The 15,016-nt window shown below is 40.7% G+C and overlaps 2 protein-coding genes across 4 annotated transcripts; one reads left to right on the top strand and one right to left on the bottom strand.

Moving 5' to 3' along the window:
* Nucleotides 1-1,055: 1,055 nt before the first annotated feature.
* On the bottom strand, nt 1,056-11,598 carry TDG (thymine DNA glycosylase). 3 transcript variants are annotated; one of them, XM_080971783.1, is made up of 10 exons: nt 11,261-11,598; nt 8,840-8,982; nt 7,489-7,697; nt 6,438-6,507; nt 5,931-6,066; nt 5,763-5,845; nt 5,578-5,672; nt 5,148-5,319; nt 3,821-3,949; nt 1,056-2,378 (listed from the first exon to the last, which is right to left on the bottom strand). In XM_080971783.1, exons 2-10 carry the CDS (start codon nt 8,931-8,933, stop codon nt 2,242-2,244), a joined length of 1,125 nt encoding a protein of 374 aa, XP_080827909.1. In that variant the 5' UTR covers nt 8,934-8,982; nt 11,261-11,598; the 3' UTR covers nt 1,056-2,241. The 3 variants fall into 3 exon arrangements, with proteins under 3 accessions (XP_080827909.1, XP_080827910.1, XP_080827908.1); XM_080971784.1 differs by having other exon boundaries at nt 11,362-11,598; XM_080971782.1 differs by lacking the exon at nt 11,261-11,598 and adding an exon at nt 11,089-11,236.
* Nucleotides 11,599-11,899: 301 nt separating this feature from the next.
* On the top strand, nt 11,900-15,003 carry UQCC6 (ubiquinol-cytochrome c reductase complex assembly factor 6). Its single transcript, XM_080971872.1, has 3 exons — nt 11,900-12,148; nt 13,216-13,345; nt 13,980-15,003. The coding sequence occupies exons 2-3, from the start codon at nt 13,238-13,240 to the stop codon at nt 14,073-14,075; spliced, it is 204 nt and encodes a 67-aa protein (XP_080827998.1). The 5' UTR covers nt 11,900-12,148; nt 13,216-13,237; the 3' UTR covers nt 14,076-15,003.
* The last annotated feature ends 13 nt before the right edge of the window (nt 15,004-15,016 follow it).

Raw genomic sequence — 15,016 nt, 5'->3', positions numbered from 1 at the left:
CCAACACCGTAGCACTGCCTGTATGAGTAGCCATGAGTAGGAGGGGAGGACAGGGCAAGCTTACTGAAATCTTCCATATGCAGGTGCTGTGTCTGCAATGCAATGTCACTGTGCCCCAAACCATTAGGAAATGTTTTGTAGTTGGGTAATTATGTCCATTTCCTAGGGTAGGCTTGTAGCTGCCTGAATGTCACACCACCACCACCATCGTTTTGGCCAGCAAGATGTGGAATGTGATGTTTCCTAAAAATGAAAAATGCTGAATTCTGGTGAAGCTTCTTCAGATCAACCCTCTTTTGCCCCCAGTTCCTTTCCAATGTTTTCCTCCTCCTGTGGCATGTATGTATTTAAAAAGCCTATACAGTGGAACCTTGGTTCTCAAACGGCTTAGTTGTCGAACAAATTGGCTCCTGAACGCCGCAAACCTGGAAGTAATTGTTCCAGTTTGCAAATGTTTTTCGGAAGCCGAATGTCTAACACGGATTCCACTTGAGTGCAGGAAGCTCCTGCAGCCAATAAGAAGCAGTGCCTTGGTTTTTGAACAGTTTCAGAAGTCGAACTGACTCCTGGAATGGATTAAGTCCGAGAACCAAGGTACCACTGTACAGAGCATACATATTTCCTTCTTAAGGTGGTTCTCTATTCTGGCCAAAAGTTCTCTTGAAACACTAAATCAGGGTTGGGGATCATGTGCTGTTCAATATATTGTTGGGCTACAACTCCAGTCATCCTGGACCATTGCATGTCATCCTGGACATGCAATGCGGGGCTGATGGGATTTGGATTCCAAAAACATCTGGATGACCACATGTTCCCTAGCCCTAAATCCCCACCACTATATCTTTCCATTCCAAGAGCTACACTGCAAGCCATTCCCCACCAGCAGCTCAACCTTCAGAGGGCAGGCAGAAGGGAACACACAAAATGTGGCGGTTACAGCATTCCCCTCCATCTTCCTGAGATAAGTGGCTATGAGATCGAGGTATTAAACTCTCAGAAACATGTGCACAGTCTCCTCATACCTCTCTTCTTTACACACACACACACACACACACACACACACACTTTCTCTCACACACTAAGGAATTGTTCACACATGCATGTTTATCATGGGCCATCAAAGACAATCCACTGGAGGCAGGATTTCCATTTCTCACAAGGAAAGCTTTTTAAGGCTGAGCCAGAAGTAGTAAAGGGAGGCCTGAACAAAGGCATGTGCTAGGATAATCTTAGCTCAGAACTGAAAGAAGTGCTACAACTTTCAGTTGTTTTTCAGAGATCACTGTGAAAGGCTGTTAAAATGTTGATTTTAGAATCCCTTATGGGCCAAGATTATCCTCAAAATCTGAATCTGAAGCAGTGCCCTTACACTAAGGAGAACCCACTTGCTCTTAGTGACATCAGCAAGCGGTCAAATCTGACCAGCTGCACAGCACTGTAATGTCACCACATCCAGTATATAATCCCTGATTGACTGGGATCACTTGAGGATGAATGAAATGGAGAGAGTGAAAATGCCAGCTGAAATAGCAGCAGATATTAAACAACAACAATAGGATGAAGGTGCTTGGCCCCCATAAAGTAACAGAGGAGAGACCTGGTGATCATTTGGTTCAACCCTTATGCTTTTCAATGGTGGCAGGTCACACATTCAAGTGGCAGTAGTCAAATGATGTACATACATGCCTGCACGCTACTTTCTGCCATAAAAACAAGCCTCCTTCACACCAGAGGCAGGCCTACAACTATGTGTAACAGATTTGCTGGACAATAACTTGCTATGTCACTTCCAGTAACAATGTTAGATCTACAAGCAGCTTTCCCTCTCCTTAGATGGACTAACACACGTATGAAATATCCCAACACATGAAGGGATAGGTTAAAAATGTACGTTCACAAACTACATTACAAAATACAGATTTAAAACAAAACAAAACAAAAAGTTTTCACCAATGAGAAGTCAAGTTTTCTAAAACTGCAACTATGGAACCATTTAAATACAAAAGTCTCATACAAAATAAGAAAGAAAGAGAAAGAAACAGGGAAGCCTCATCTCTTAAAAAACATTTTCTTTAAGCAACCTGATTCATAGGTCTAAATCTACAAACACAAATTGTTATCATAAGAGAGAACTAAGAGGTAAAATGCTATTTAAAAATGCTTCAGTTGGAGAACTGAGGTACCATTCTTGACATTTTAAAAAACTCCTGCAGAAGTTACGCTTGGCTTAAAAGGCAGCCTTTAAGCATTGCTTCCTTCTTCCTCTTGTGGTCTAGAATTCCTGAAATCTGGAATCTGATCTGTGAAAGACTGTGTCATCCACTGTCCATTGGGGACATCTCCAAAGGAAGATCCACTGCTGTACTCTGCACTGGTTGCTGCAGGAAAACAAACCAAAATGACTTAATCGTTTAGTTGGTGCTCTGGCTGAAGGAAGAAAAGGCATTTCCCCAAATGTGCTGGTTACAGATTTTGCCCACCAGGGGGCATCCATTCATCTGTCTGTCTGTAGATGGTGGGTGGCTGAGGGTAGCCACCTCAGGGAAATTCTAACCCAGGCATGTCCAAAATCCGTTTTGGGGGCCTAATCCGGCCCGCTGGTTGATTTAATCCGGCCCCTGTGGCACTATATGTCCTGGGGTAAAATCCTAAGAAAAGCTCAACAACTTTGGGGTAAAATTGTAAAAAAACCTCAACAACTTTGGTCAGCCCTCACGCATGTTCACTTCATCAAATCTGGCCCTCTTTGAAAAAACGTTTCGGCACCCCTGCAAGTCTAACCCATTCCCCACCATGAAATTTTCAGCTACAAAAGCCAGCCAGCTGCTATCCATTTAAAAAAGAAGTTAAACATGTACAACTTAAAGCAACTAACTTAATCTATTTCATTAAGAAAACAATTTTTAAAAAACTAAAGATGGCCATATTTTAGCCAATTCTCCTATAAGAAAGTAAGTGTGCTTCAAGAATTCTATGCCTTCCTCCAAGGCATTCCTGTTGGTCTGTTTTCCACTGGAAGAGAAATATTTGCCCATCAAATGTCCCATCTTTGGAAGGGTGTCTCACTTTGTGCTGACATTAATTACTGGGTTAGTGCCATTACTTTTTATTTGTTTTTTAGATAGTATTTTAACAAACAGTTTTGATGTTATGCAGCTCTGGTTCTAATATCTGGTTTAGTGCTCTGCTGCTTCATAAAAGATTGTTTATTGTATTTGTAGTTTCATTTTTATTTGTGAGCCACTATGAGAATCACTTGGGGCTGAAGAGCAAGATAGAAAATAAATGGAATTAAAAAGCACAACTGTCACTTAAAATTTGTATTTTGTTATTCTATTTCACTAAAGATGATAAATAAGTCAAATAACCATGAGTAACTTTTTGGATTTTGGATTTGCTATTTCTCACTAATTTACCATGTCCCCCAACAGTACCCCTAGATCCTCTGGCATTAGCACTGCTGCTGCTGTGGCTGCTGCTGCTTATCATTATTATAGTCATTATCTTACAAGTGATAAATTGAGAGAGTGAAAGACAGAGAAAATGTATGGCAACTGAAAAGACTGAATTTTACTTACACAGATTTATACATGCTTCTCTATGTCAGATTTTAAAAATAGATATAAAAAGTTACATGTGAATGCAGAATGTGACTTCTACTTTATAACACCTTAATAGTTTATACTTTTGCATTGAGTTCCAAATGCAGTGTTGCACTTGTCTAAAACAAAAGGAATTAATAGAACCAATCCTAATTATCTTCTGCATCAGGGAACATGGATTAAAATGAAGAGAAAACAAAATATTCCCTATACTCTACCTGTTCCATTTGAAGGGAAGTTACATGGTTCACCTTCCTCGGCTGTTTTCTCACCATAAGCACCCCCGTAAGCTGCTTCATAACCCGGATCATATTTTTCTTCTTTGACAGCCATTTTCTTAGCATCCTCTGAAGAAACACACACACACATACATTGAAAGCTTAAATCAAATCTCTAACCAGACATGAACAAGTGGTTATATGAGAAACAAAAATGGAATATAATATATGATCACAGGGGAGAGACCTTAATATAGACATGGATGGAAAGAAACAGTATGATACAATATGGAATAATCTTGGTGTGAATCAATAAAAAGAAGAAATATGGTTAACACTTATAAATAATTTCAGTATTTAGGGGACCTATCTTGGACTTTCCATAAAATAAACAAAATGATGACTATGAGACACTGTAACTTAGAGGAAATATTGTTTAACAGACAGTGAAGTGGATAGTAGTTCATATTGACCGATGGTTTTAAATAATTTTATATTCTTTCTGCACATGACCAGTACATTGGAACCTTGGTTCTCGAATGGCTTGGTCAATGAACAAATCAGCTCCTGAGTGCCGAAAACCCAGAAGTGTTCCGGTTTTTGAACGCTTTTCGGAAGCTGAACATCTGATGCGGCTGTCGGTTATTGTTTCTCTGGCGCCTGCACCAATCGGAAGCCACGCCTTGGTTTTTGAACGTTTTGGGAGTTGAATGGACTTCAGAACAGATTAAGTTCGAGAACCAAGGTTGCAGAAGTCCCTCGGAAGTCCCTCTTTTGTCATTTTTGCTAATGTTTCTCTGTTTCTGCTTTCTTTGTTTTCTCTCTCTCTTCTCTCTATCTCTGTTGCCTCTTTCTCTTTTGCTTCTTTTTCTTGTTTTGTGTCTGAGGTAACTGTAACCTTATTGTATTATGGGAAAATCTCAATAAAAACCTTATTGAGAAAAATAAATCAGATTTCAAACTCTTGACTTGAGCATATGAGGAGTCTTTCAACAGGATAACACTGTTATCCTACTCAGAAGGTATATTCTAATTATACCCTTACTGTAAATGATTATATAATATCCAGTATAAAATAGAATTTTAAGGAATTACAAGTTACAAGACCTCCAAAATGTATTAAAAACTTTCTATTTGCTCTCTTGTTAAACTGTTTAAGGAATAGTTTCACACAAGAAATCATGCATAAGTTTAGGACACTTTTGTTTAAAATAGGTCACAACTGCAGTCTTCCAGTTACAGCACTGAGCAGCTGCCCAGGCCCACTTCATTTTTCTTATGTGGTCTTTTGAGCAAATCCTGGTTATTCTGGCTTCATATGCTATACCTTGTGCTAGCTGCAAGTCGAATGTGTACTGCACTTCCTGGACCTCTGCATTTGACGCGACACCCTTCAGCTGATCCCTTAGGTCTTTCAGCTTGATGTAATAATGAACTTTATCTTGTGCACGAGGAAACTGAGCACATCTTGCACTGGATGAGGGCATAACATAGCAAAGCTGTAAAAGGGAAAAAATATCAAAACAGAAGGCAATGTTAAATCAGAAGCCTCCAAACTGGTAGAGCATTTTTAAAAACACTAACTTTGTTTCAAAAACTTCCATAATCTCACTCACAGGTAGTGAAATCTTAAATTCTAAGATAACAGTTTTGAATAGGAGTGTTTTTTCCTTCATCAGTACAAGTTTATATCAATTCATTCTTCCACAAATGGTAAGATTCTGTGTTTTCATTTCATAACCATGACAGGAACTTACTGTTTCTGTGTCTGGAACCTTATGTGGCTGGAGTCCAAATTCCAACTTTTTAACCTTTACTCCAAAAACCTCTTTGCTGAAAATGTCATAAATGCCTACAGTCAAATTAAATACAAATTGACTGTTAGTCACAATACAATGCCAGTGAAATCAATATGCAGAAATCTTGTATATAAAAGGCTCACATTTTCCATTAAAAACTGCTATTTTAGGTTGATACTTCTGCAATTTTTGCACCAGAATCCGTCCTCCTTCCCGAAACTCTTTGCTAAAAAGTGGGAGGAAAATATTAAGTTACAGAACAGGTCTGGAAATACCAATGATCTATTTATGGAATTCCAACTTGACCCTACCTGGAAAGGTCCTTGCTCCCTGGTGTTGTCCTTTCCACCATGTTTGTAAACCCAATACCATATTTATGTGGCAAAGTGTGGTCATCCATATGGTTCAACTGTTCTTCACTTAACCCAGACAAAAAGAGACACTTCCCTGTGGAGGCAGAAAATATATGATTCTTATAGTTTGTGTTACAATGCAGTCAACTTCTTAGGCAACCAGTACGTGTCATTTTTGGCTCTCTTATTGTGTGCTTCCCACACAATTTGCCTCTGATGTTCTTGGAAGGAAGTGAGATAACGAATATCTTCTCACCGCTTGGCATTTCCTTTTTAGCATTCATGCTGAATATGCACTATTTTACATGCTCACCTTTTCACCCATGCAGCCATTCACTACACTTCTTCCAGCAAAAGCCAAATCTTGCCCACAATCTCATTTCTCTAGCCCTTCTGCAATCAGAAATTGCAGAATTAAAACTGCATTCTTAAAAGTTTCAAGAGATCATAGAAGGAGGAACTTACAGAAGTGGTTTCCAGGTCCTGGGTAATGATGGCCTTTGTAGGCTGCCATTAAACCTGGATTTATACCAATCTAGAAAACAAAAGAACAATTAAATCTTCTAATCTGTTCCTTGGAATAAATCAAAGTGCTTTGGATACTTGTTATGCCCAGAATGGTTTAGGACTGGGTCATCTACGGGGCTGCCTTTTCCTGTATGAGCCTGCCCACCTATTTACATTATGCTCCTATGTGTTTGGTTTTATAACATGGTTTTAATGCATTGGTTTTAACTGTCTATATTTTCTTTGAATATATTTTAATGCTATTAGTAAGTGAGGATTGTTGCTGCTTTCCATTTCTGTTTTGGCTGTTTTCATATTTTTGGCAACTGACGTTTTAAAATTGTTGTGATTTTGTTCTGTTAGCTACCTTGAGCTTTTTTTGAGGCATGACAAGATACAAATGTTTTAAATAAATAAAGACCTGTTTACCACTATTAATTGCTGAAGCAAAGCAGGGTATGGAACTAAAATGTGAAATATCTCAGAGATGACTTTCACGTTCCAGAAAATATAAAGTTAATCACTTATCTCATCAGCTCTTACAGATCTGTTGTAAATAGTTGAAATGTTTATGACAATGTGAAACCATTGTGCTAAAACAGAGGAAAATACTTTAAAACAGCTAAGGAAAAAGCAAAAGTGAAAATAGACCTCAATTATTTGTTGGGAATAAGGAAATATCAGAAAGTGATCACTTTTTATTCCCAGCCAGTCTAGTAAAATGATCACTTGAAACAACAAACAACCCTCTTCTTATCATTTAAAAAGAAAAAAATGGGGGGGGGGGAATGATAAATTATCCTCATAGAGAAACTCACAGGGAAAAACATTACACTGTAGAGCCAAAAGGTATTTCTGTACAGAGCCCAAATCTATACAAGCGAAGAACAGAATGCTATTGTTGCAACAGACTAACACAGACATCCCTTTGGGGTTTACTACAAAGTTGCTAACTGAACTGGCTGCAAAACTGTTATCTACAGATAAAACTTTCTTACATTTGACTTACAATTACAATATCCAAATTGAAGGTCAGTATATCAGGAAGAGTTTTGGTTAACAATTCAGCTTCAGATACGCCATTAAAACGATCTACTTTCCTTTTGACTTTAAAAGTATCTGTGATTTTTTCTTGTTTGGCTTTTGATTTGGCAACTTTAGCAGCAGGTTTCTTGGGTTCAGAAGTTTTGTTTTTTCTCTTTCTTCCCTTAACAGTTGCTGAAAGACAAAAGGAAATGATTTTTTGTTATGTCTTTGGAGATGGCAAAATACTACTATTTAATCAGAGATGATGTGAAATGTTACATTTAAAAATCTATTTCTAGCTAATAAAATATCTTTCAGCTAAACAAGACATTCAACAAATATTCTCAATGAACATTGGAAGAACTCCAAATCTTTCTAACTTATCCATCCTGTTACTGCCATGAAAAGAGCATCAGATCGCTCGTGCTGTTAATATTTACCTTTGGATGGATAAATATTACTAGAAACCTGCTGATACATGAAATAGGGTTTTTAAATGCCTTGCAAATGAGCTCTGAGCATCAAAACTGACCCCAGTGCCCATTTCTGGAGAAAGTACACAATAAAAAATTACTTGAGAAATCTTATTCAAGTTTAGTTCTAGAGGCTGCTTTTACAAATAAATTCAATTTGCTATAGAAAACACAAGGCTGCAAGAAAAGTTTGATTGCATCAAAACTTTATTTTGTGCATTATCCTAATAAATAACTTAGTAACTACATGGCAAGCAATCACATAGTTATGTTGCAAACGAAGAAGTTGTATTATTAAATGTTATCCAGAAATGAGTAACAATATCCAAGAATTGTAAGGGGATTGGTAATCTACTATTTTAAATATCGATGTAGAATAATCAAGTGAGACTAAATTTGTAATCTTTGATACAATATGCTGGCCAACCAGAAAAAAGATGGGATCAGTTTCTGAACTACAAAACAGAATAAAAATGGTTGCATTAACAATCTGAGATCAATGTAATGCATGTATGAATACCATGATATGGACAAGTTATGCAACTTGTTCCCGTAACTTCAACATTCACCATTTACTGTATACAACAGAAATACAAGTTTAGTATGTTCATGTAAACTGCTGCTTCATCAGTTATTAGAATTTTTTTTTTTTGCAAGCTCAAGCTAGAAGTGTCCACTCTTTCTTCTTACTACAATATTTAAAAACTATAAAGAAAAGGGCACATTTTCACAATAAGCATTGGTTCAGGTCAGCAATACCACCACTCTGAAGAATGAAGCTATCCAACTGTTTTCAGATATCCTAAAAGAAATATGTTCCTGCATATTTGCTTAAACATTTCAAGGAAAAAATTGAGACACCTTGAACAGGTTCTGGAACAAAGTCTGATTCCAAAGGCCCCTGAAGTGCTTCCTCTTCATTCATCATCTCCATGTTTGGAACTCCAGTCATCATTTGATGGAATGGAAAAGGATAAAATGCTGGTTGAAGGGCAGTATAATGTCTTTTAAAAAATAATTTAAAAAGGTTAAAATTACTACCATTTCAAATTATAAATTTGGAACAAAATTTCAAGTAGTATTTGACATGCATTTTCAAGTCTAGTCTGGTGGATTTCTTCCATGTTTTGCAACAATTCTCATCTTATATATTATATACTTCTGCTCCCACAGGATCACAGCCAAGGTCAACAATAAGGGTACTTCCAGACAGGTGCTTGGTGTGGAATGGGTGCTCCTTAGGCATGCACATCTTTTGCAGCATTCCCAATACATTGTTTGTGTAAAAATACCATTCTATACTTCCCCATTTAATTCAGACTTACCCTTTCCAAGAAAAATCCAATTAATTTTAAAAAATGTTGCCAACAGCCCATTTGTGAGATCTATTCTATTAACCTCTGTTCTGGAAGTATCCCCAGTTACCCTTGAATAGTTGTGCTTGCTTTTTGTTTGTTAAATATATGATCAGAGTGGTAACAGGGTTGATTCTCAAAGTCTAATTTAAACACAAACAAATGATTTGGAGAGTTACATTTCCTGTTTGCACGATTTGGGAAGCACAAAATACTGTCAATTGCTAATCAAGTCAATGAGTCTCAACACTACATGCTAACCTGGTTCAAGCACTGAAAAACCCTACAAGCAGAGTAAAAGAAGTTACAACACACACTGAAAGGCACCACTTCTTGACAGCAAGACTATAGAGCAGAGGCAGGAGATTGGTCTGATTCAGTATAACACAGCTTCCCATGAGACTTCCTATGCTGCAAATAATAAAAAAAGGTACCAATATGCTCATGCAAACTGCCGCTGGGAAAACCTGCTGTCATGGGTCAGATACTAGTTCCTATCCGCAGTTGAGTTCATAGACATGCCCCATATGCCGTTTATTTTAAGAGAATTTGAACTGGACCATTGCTGTTGTACTATAAAAAGGAGGAACAACTAGCATCCTCAGCTCTACCCTTATACTTATTAAGGCAAGTTAGTTTCCACCTTAAGTGTAATTGAAAGCGGGCAATGAAAAACCGTCCTTTCACCACTCTTTACAACTAGCATAAAGAAGCAACTCATCCACATTATTTGATCCTGAATATACACCCGTAGAAAGGATAATTGCTTTCCAAGGTAATAGGAAGAGTTTTGAATACACATTTCATGGAGGCCTAGTTCCACATGAACTGCTTCAAGTTGGTAAGCCTGTTTGTGGATTGTACCATTTCACACTGCAGGTGGAAGCTCACTTCACTACACCCTCTTCAATTACACCAGTCCCATGCCCTTTACTTGTAGAAAAATTAGACACCAGAGGCTTCAAGCCTCTTTCTGACACGCCAGTTTTCTATGTATGGGCACTTTTTGATAATATGAATCATGCCAAGCCCACCCGCCCAGTCTGGTAGCAGCTTTGTATGTATGTATGTATGTGCACATGTATATGCACAAAACATGCCTCTCTCATACCTGTCTCTGCCTTCCAACAGTTTGCCTTCACTCCTCCATTGTCTCCCGAGACAGATGGACACCAATCAATATATATATGTGCGTGTGCGTGTGTTTGTAAATATTTATAACCCACCCTATAATCAAAGGATCTCAGGGCATGGTGCACGAGAACCATTTTTAAAAATTGCAATCAACAACAATAAACACACACACATATACAGGGGAGTCATGACAGTAAAATGTGAACTGTGAGCGTACCTAACAGATCTTGCTCCAATATTACACATATGCTAGTAAGTATACATAATTGTGTGTTTGTGTGTGTGTGTGTGTGTGTGTGTGAGAGAGAGAGAGAGAGAGAGCTATGCAGCCCTCCATCCTGTGTGCATCTGCCCATGTATCAATAATATAAACACGCATCATAAATAACAATGCAGAGGCGACCCAGAGCCTCGCTCACTCCCCTCTCCCCCTTCCCATTCCGGGCTCAGGCCTTGGCCTGCCTGTGGCAAGAGACCCTGGCCTGGAAGCCTTTTGTACTCGCCGCAGCCTCCTCCACGGCAGGAGGGGAGGCGACCACGGCCCCCTCCGCCCCCAGAGGGCCTTGGAAGCCCCCCTGCCCACCCGCGAGCTCGGCCTCGGCCTCCTTCCGCCCCCTCTACCTGGGGCCGGGCTCCTCGGCTTCCATTCCCGAGCGCTGACGTCTCCCGACGCCCACCTCCCCAGTTAGCGAAGGCCCGGCGAGAACTCGAGGCCTAGTCAGCGCCAGCCAAGCCCAACCTCCAATACCCGCGACCCCCGGCAAGGCCCCTCCCCCTCCCCCCACAGCTGTACCTTCTGCCGTCGCCTCTCTCTGGTTCCGCGGCGCCGGCGTGGGCTGGCCGGCCGGCCCACAGAGACAGGAAAAGTATAGACTGACACGCGGCGCGGCCTACCGTAGAAATCCGGGATGGAGAAACGTGGGGCTACGATTTCGGCGACGTAGGAAGCTTGCCTTTGCTCCGTTGGCCGACGTGGCTCGGCGTTGCCTGGTCTGAAGGGTAGCAGCGCTCCGGAACCGCGGGTGTCAGGCTGGGTTCTCTCTCGCAGCCCTGCCTGGGTTTGCTGGAGGGATGTGGGGCCAAACGTGGGAGGACCTTATGCAGGCGGAGCTGATGCACTGAGCTACGGCAATATTTTATTTTATTACTTCCGTGTGTGTGTGTATATGTATACATACATACATATATATACAAAATTTTATTTTATTTCAATTTTATTTTATTACTTCATCATAGACATAGCAAAAATAGGAGTGACTTAGTTCATTAGCCTTATTATAGCACTGCCGGTCTAGAGCGAACGGCTTTCCTCCTTTATCTCCCGATGCGGAATATTTAGGGCTTTCCCCCCATATATACGTTACACTTAGAGCAGGCGTAGAGCACCTAGGGCGAGAATTACAGCCATGGGCGTCTTTCAAATCTTCCCGTGAATGTAAAGGCTACACGAATGGAAAGGCTACACGCTATTCCACATTTCTATCTCTAGAGTGCTTTCAAGTTCCAGAAGAGTGATGGGACGTAACATCTAGTCGTACACGTGACTTCTTGACCTGTGCGTTGCTCTTGCCTTCCGCGTCCTCTATTGGCTTCTGGTCCGGCCAAAGAGAACCTTCTTTCGGCTTGTCCTTCGTGAGATTAGTCTCCGCCAGCGCCGAGCCAGTGATCAGGGTTGATGCAGGTAAGAGGGAACCTCAGGGCGGTGCTGGCAACCAGGGAGCTTTATGGAAGAACCCCACCCCCCATCTCCTCCTTTCCGTGGGGAAGAGCCTGGCTTGCCTTTTGGCGTTGTGGAAGGACACGCGTGTCCGTTGGGCAAGATGCGTGTTTGTCACAGGCGGATTTGCTCGGTTTCATGGGTCTGGGAGAACCGTTTAAGAGACCCGCAGGCAACCCATTTCTCCCAACGTGGAGACTGCCGTTTGCTGGATCCTTTGCAACTGTTCCTTGAGGCGCAGGTGGCCTGTGTCGCAGAGTGCTTTCTTTCTTTTCTTTCTTTTTGATAATTTTTATTAGTTTTCAATTAGATTCCAATAATAGCCTCATTATAACAATACCAATTTACCATACAATTATTCGCAGAGTGCTTTCCATCAGCTTTGGCTGGTGGCCCGTATCTGAAGAGGGAAAGCCCAACTACTGCTCTCTATGCTCTGGTAAACTCTAGGTTAGACTACTGCAATAAATACAGTCCCATCTAGGGTGTGTTTCATTAATCCAAACGGATTGTACCTAAGGTATGTATCACCATAGCCAGATCTGACATCTCCAGGAATGGGCATAGCTGGCACACAAATTTATGCCATGACAGACTAATGTGTTGTTTTCAGAAATTTTACTGGATTGGAGCCCACAGCATGCCAACGATTTCTTAGATGCACATGGGTCTGAAATTGCAGTCCCATGCACATCTACTTAGAAGTCCCACTGTGCGCAGTGGGACATATTTCTAAGTAATTGTGCATGGGAGTGCAGACTAAAATTGTTTTTCCATCTCTGTGTTGGGGATTTGCTGTGTGGCTTTGAGCAAGAAATAGTGTAGTAGATCCATTGTAATCAACAAACTTAAGTTAATCAATTGAAATCCATTTTGAGCATATTAGTTGGATACAGCCAGCGATAGGCACTGCCAGAATGTCCAGCATCTTGTGTTTCTATCCTGGAATCATTTTCCTTTTATGTCATCAGAGTTCATGCCATTTCTTTGCTAGTCAGTGTCCTCGTCTTCCTCTTTTACTTGTATTCCAGTTGCTGCTAGTAGCTCTTGGCTATGCCTGCAGGAGTAGCTTGGCCTCGCTACCTGAAAATGTTCAGTGCAAGTATGTTGGCCATGTTTGCTGGTGCAGAAGTTGTCCATCGATATTACAGGCCTGATCTTGTAAGTGGCTTCTCCCCCCCTCCCAACCATTTATGTATTGGTTTGTTTGAAATAGTTGACCTTTCAACTTCAGAAGGACCCCCAGGACAGCTTACATCAAACAACACAGTAACACTGGGCATACACTTATTCCCCAATACAGCTCCGAGAGGTAATATATCTCCCAAGACTGTAGGTTGTGTGTTTTTTACTGTCCATCCCAGGACAGACAGTAGCCTAGGCCTTAGATGAGCTGCTGAGCAATAATAGTTGGATCTTCTGTTGCCTGGATGGCTTTGAACAGCTTACTCTTTTCCCTAAGCCTGCAGATCTGTGTCCAAAGGCAGTTCAAAATATTCCTTTATTGTTTTAGCCTTTTATCCATTTTGTGCATTTTGAAATGGAGTGTGGGGAATTTTTGGCCCTCCTGATGTTGCTGAACCTATTATCCCTGCCCATTGGCTGTGCTTGCTGGGGTTGATGGGAGTTGTAGTTCAGCAATACCCAGAAGCCCACACCTGGGTTAGAGCTAATACCTTATCATGGTTCATGACCTAGAAGCTTCCACTAAGTGTGCATATATTCAAAGCTATAAATTTAAAAACCGAACTTGTGGTTCTTGGTATCAGTATGACTTGCCTTTTTTTTTTTTTAGACAATACCAGAAGTTCCTCCCAAGCCTGGAGAACTCAGAACTGAACTATTGGGGCTCAAAGAAAGAAATCAGGAAGTTCAGCCTTCACAACAGTGATGATGCAAGGATTATGTTCCTCCACAAACTGCTCTTTCGTATTTATAATTGAACCTGTGCAATTTCAAAGATTTCTGGCAACACTGGCTATACAAGTCATCTAGTGTATGCCCATTTTCTGGAGTCAAAATGTTTTTACTTCCTCCCATGCAATACAAGGCAGTCTTTTACTTAGCTGTCTGGTTTGTCTCAATATGTACCTGTAGCATTGCTCTCTCTATATGGCACAATATGCCAGTACTATTTCCCCCCTTTTCCTTAAAACCGTTTCTGTAGGTTTTTGATGAGGTGTTAAGCTTTTCTACGCTTCTGCTGAAAAAGGTCTGCAGAGTGACTTTCAGAGATCAATGAGCCAGGTTGTCAGCCCAAGGGCAGGGACTAAGATGTAACACAAGAGCAAAAGGTATCTCATAGAATAGGGACACCTATTAATAGAGGATCATCAACCTCCTGCAATGCAGAAATATGCAGCTGTCCGTTGAAGTACTAGTTCTTGGTTACACATTTGGTTAGTGTCAATCAAACACCTTGGAAAGAGTTGCAATGCACTTGCAATGGACCTTACAGACTGGCTATTTGGGGCATAGGAAGAAATCTGTCAGCATCTCATCAGCCCCTCATCAGAGCAGATACATCCATTGCTGTAGGCTGCTCACAATTCTATAATGGGCTTCCAACAAGCAAGGGTGTCAAGCCTACCTTAAAGTGGCTGTAATGGAGGTGGATTTGCAGGTTGGGGCCTTGTAGGTTCTAGCACTGCAGCCTCTGCAGTAAAAGGCAGCAAAATGACACCCACTAAAGAACAGTTGGTTCCAATGGTGGGAGGGTAGCCCAGTTGATGAAAATAATGGGAACTGGAGATGGATGGTTGCCTCCTTGGATTTTCACTCCCTAAAAGTGGTGGTGCAATAAACTCACGTTTCACAAAGCTGCGTGAAGTG

Source organism: Podarcis pityusensis (genome assembly GCF_964106645.2).
Source record: "Podarcis pityusensis genome assembly, chromosome: 10".
Classification (NCBI taxonomy): Eukaryota; Metazoa; Chordata; class Lepidosauria; order Squamata; family Lacertidae; genus Podarcis; species Podarcis pityusensis.
This window is presented reverse-complemented; position numbering and strand designations above follow the sequence as displayed.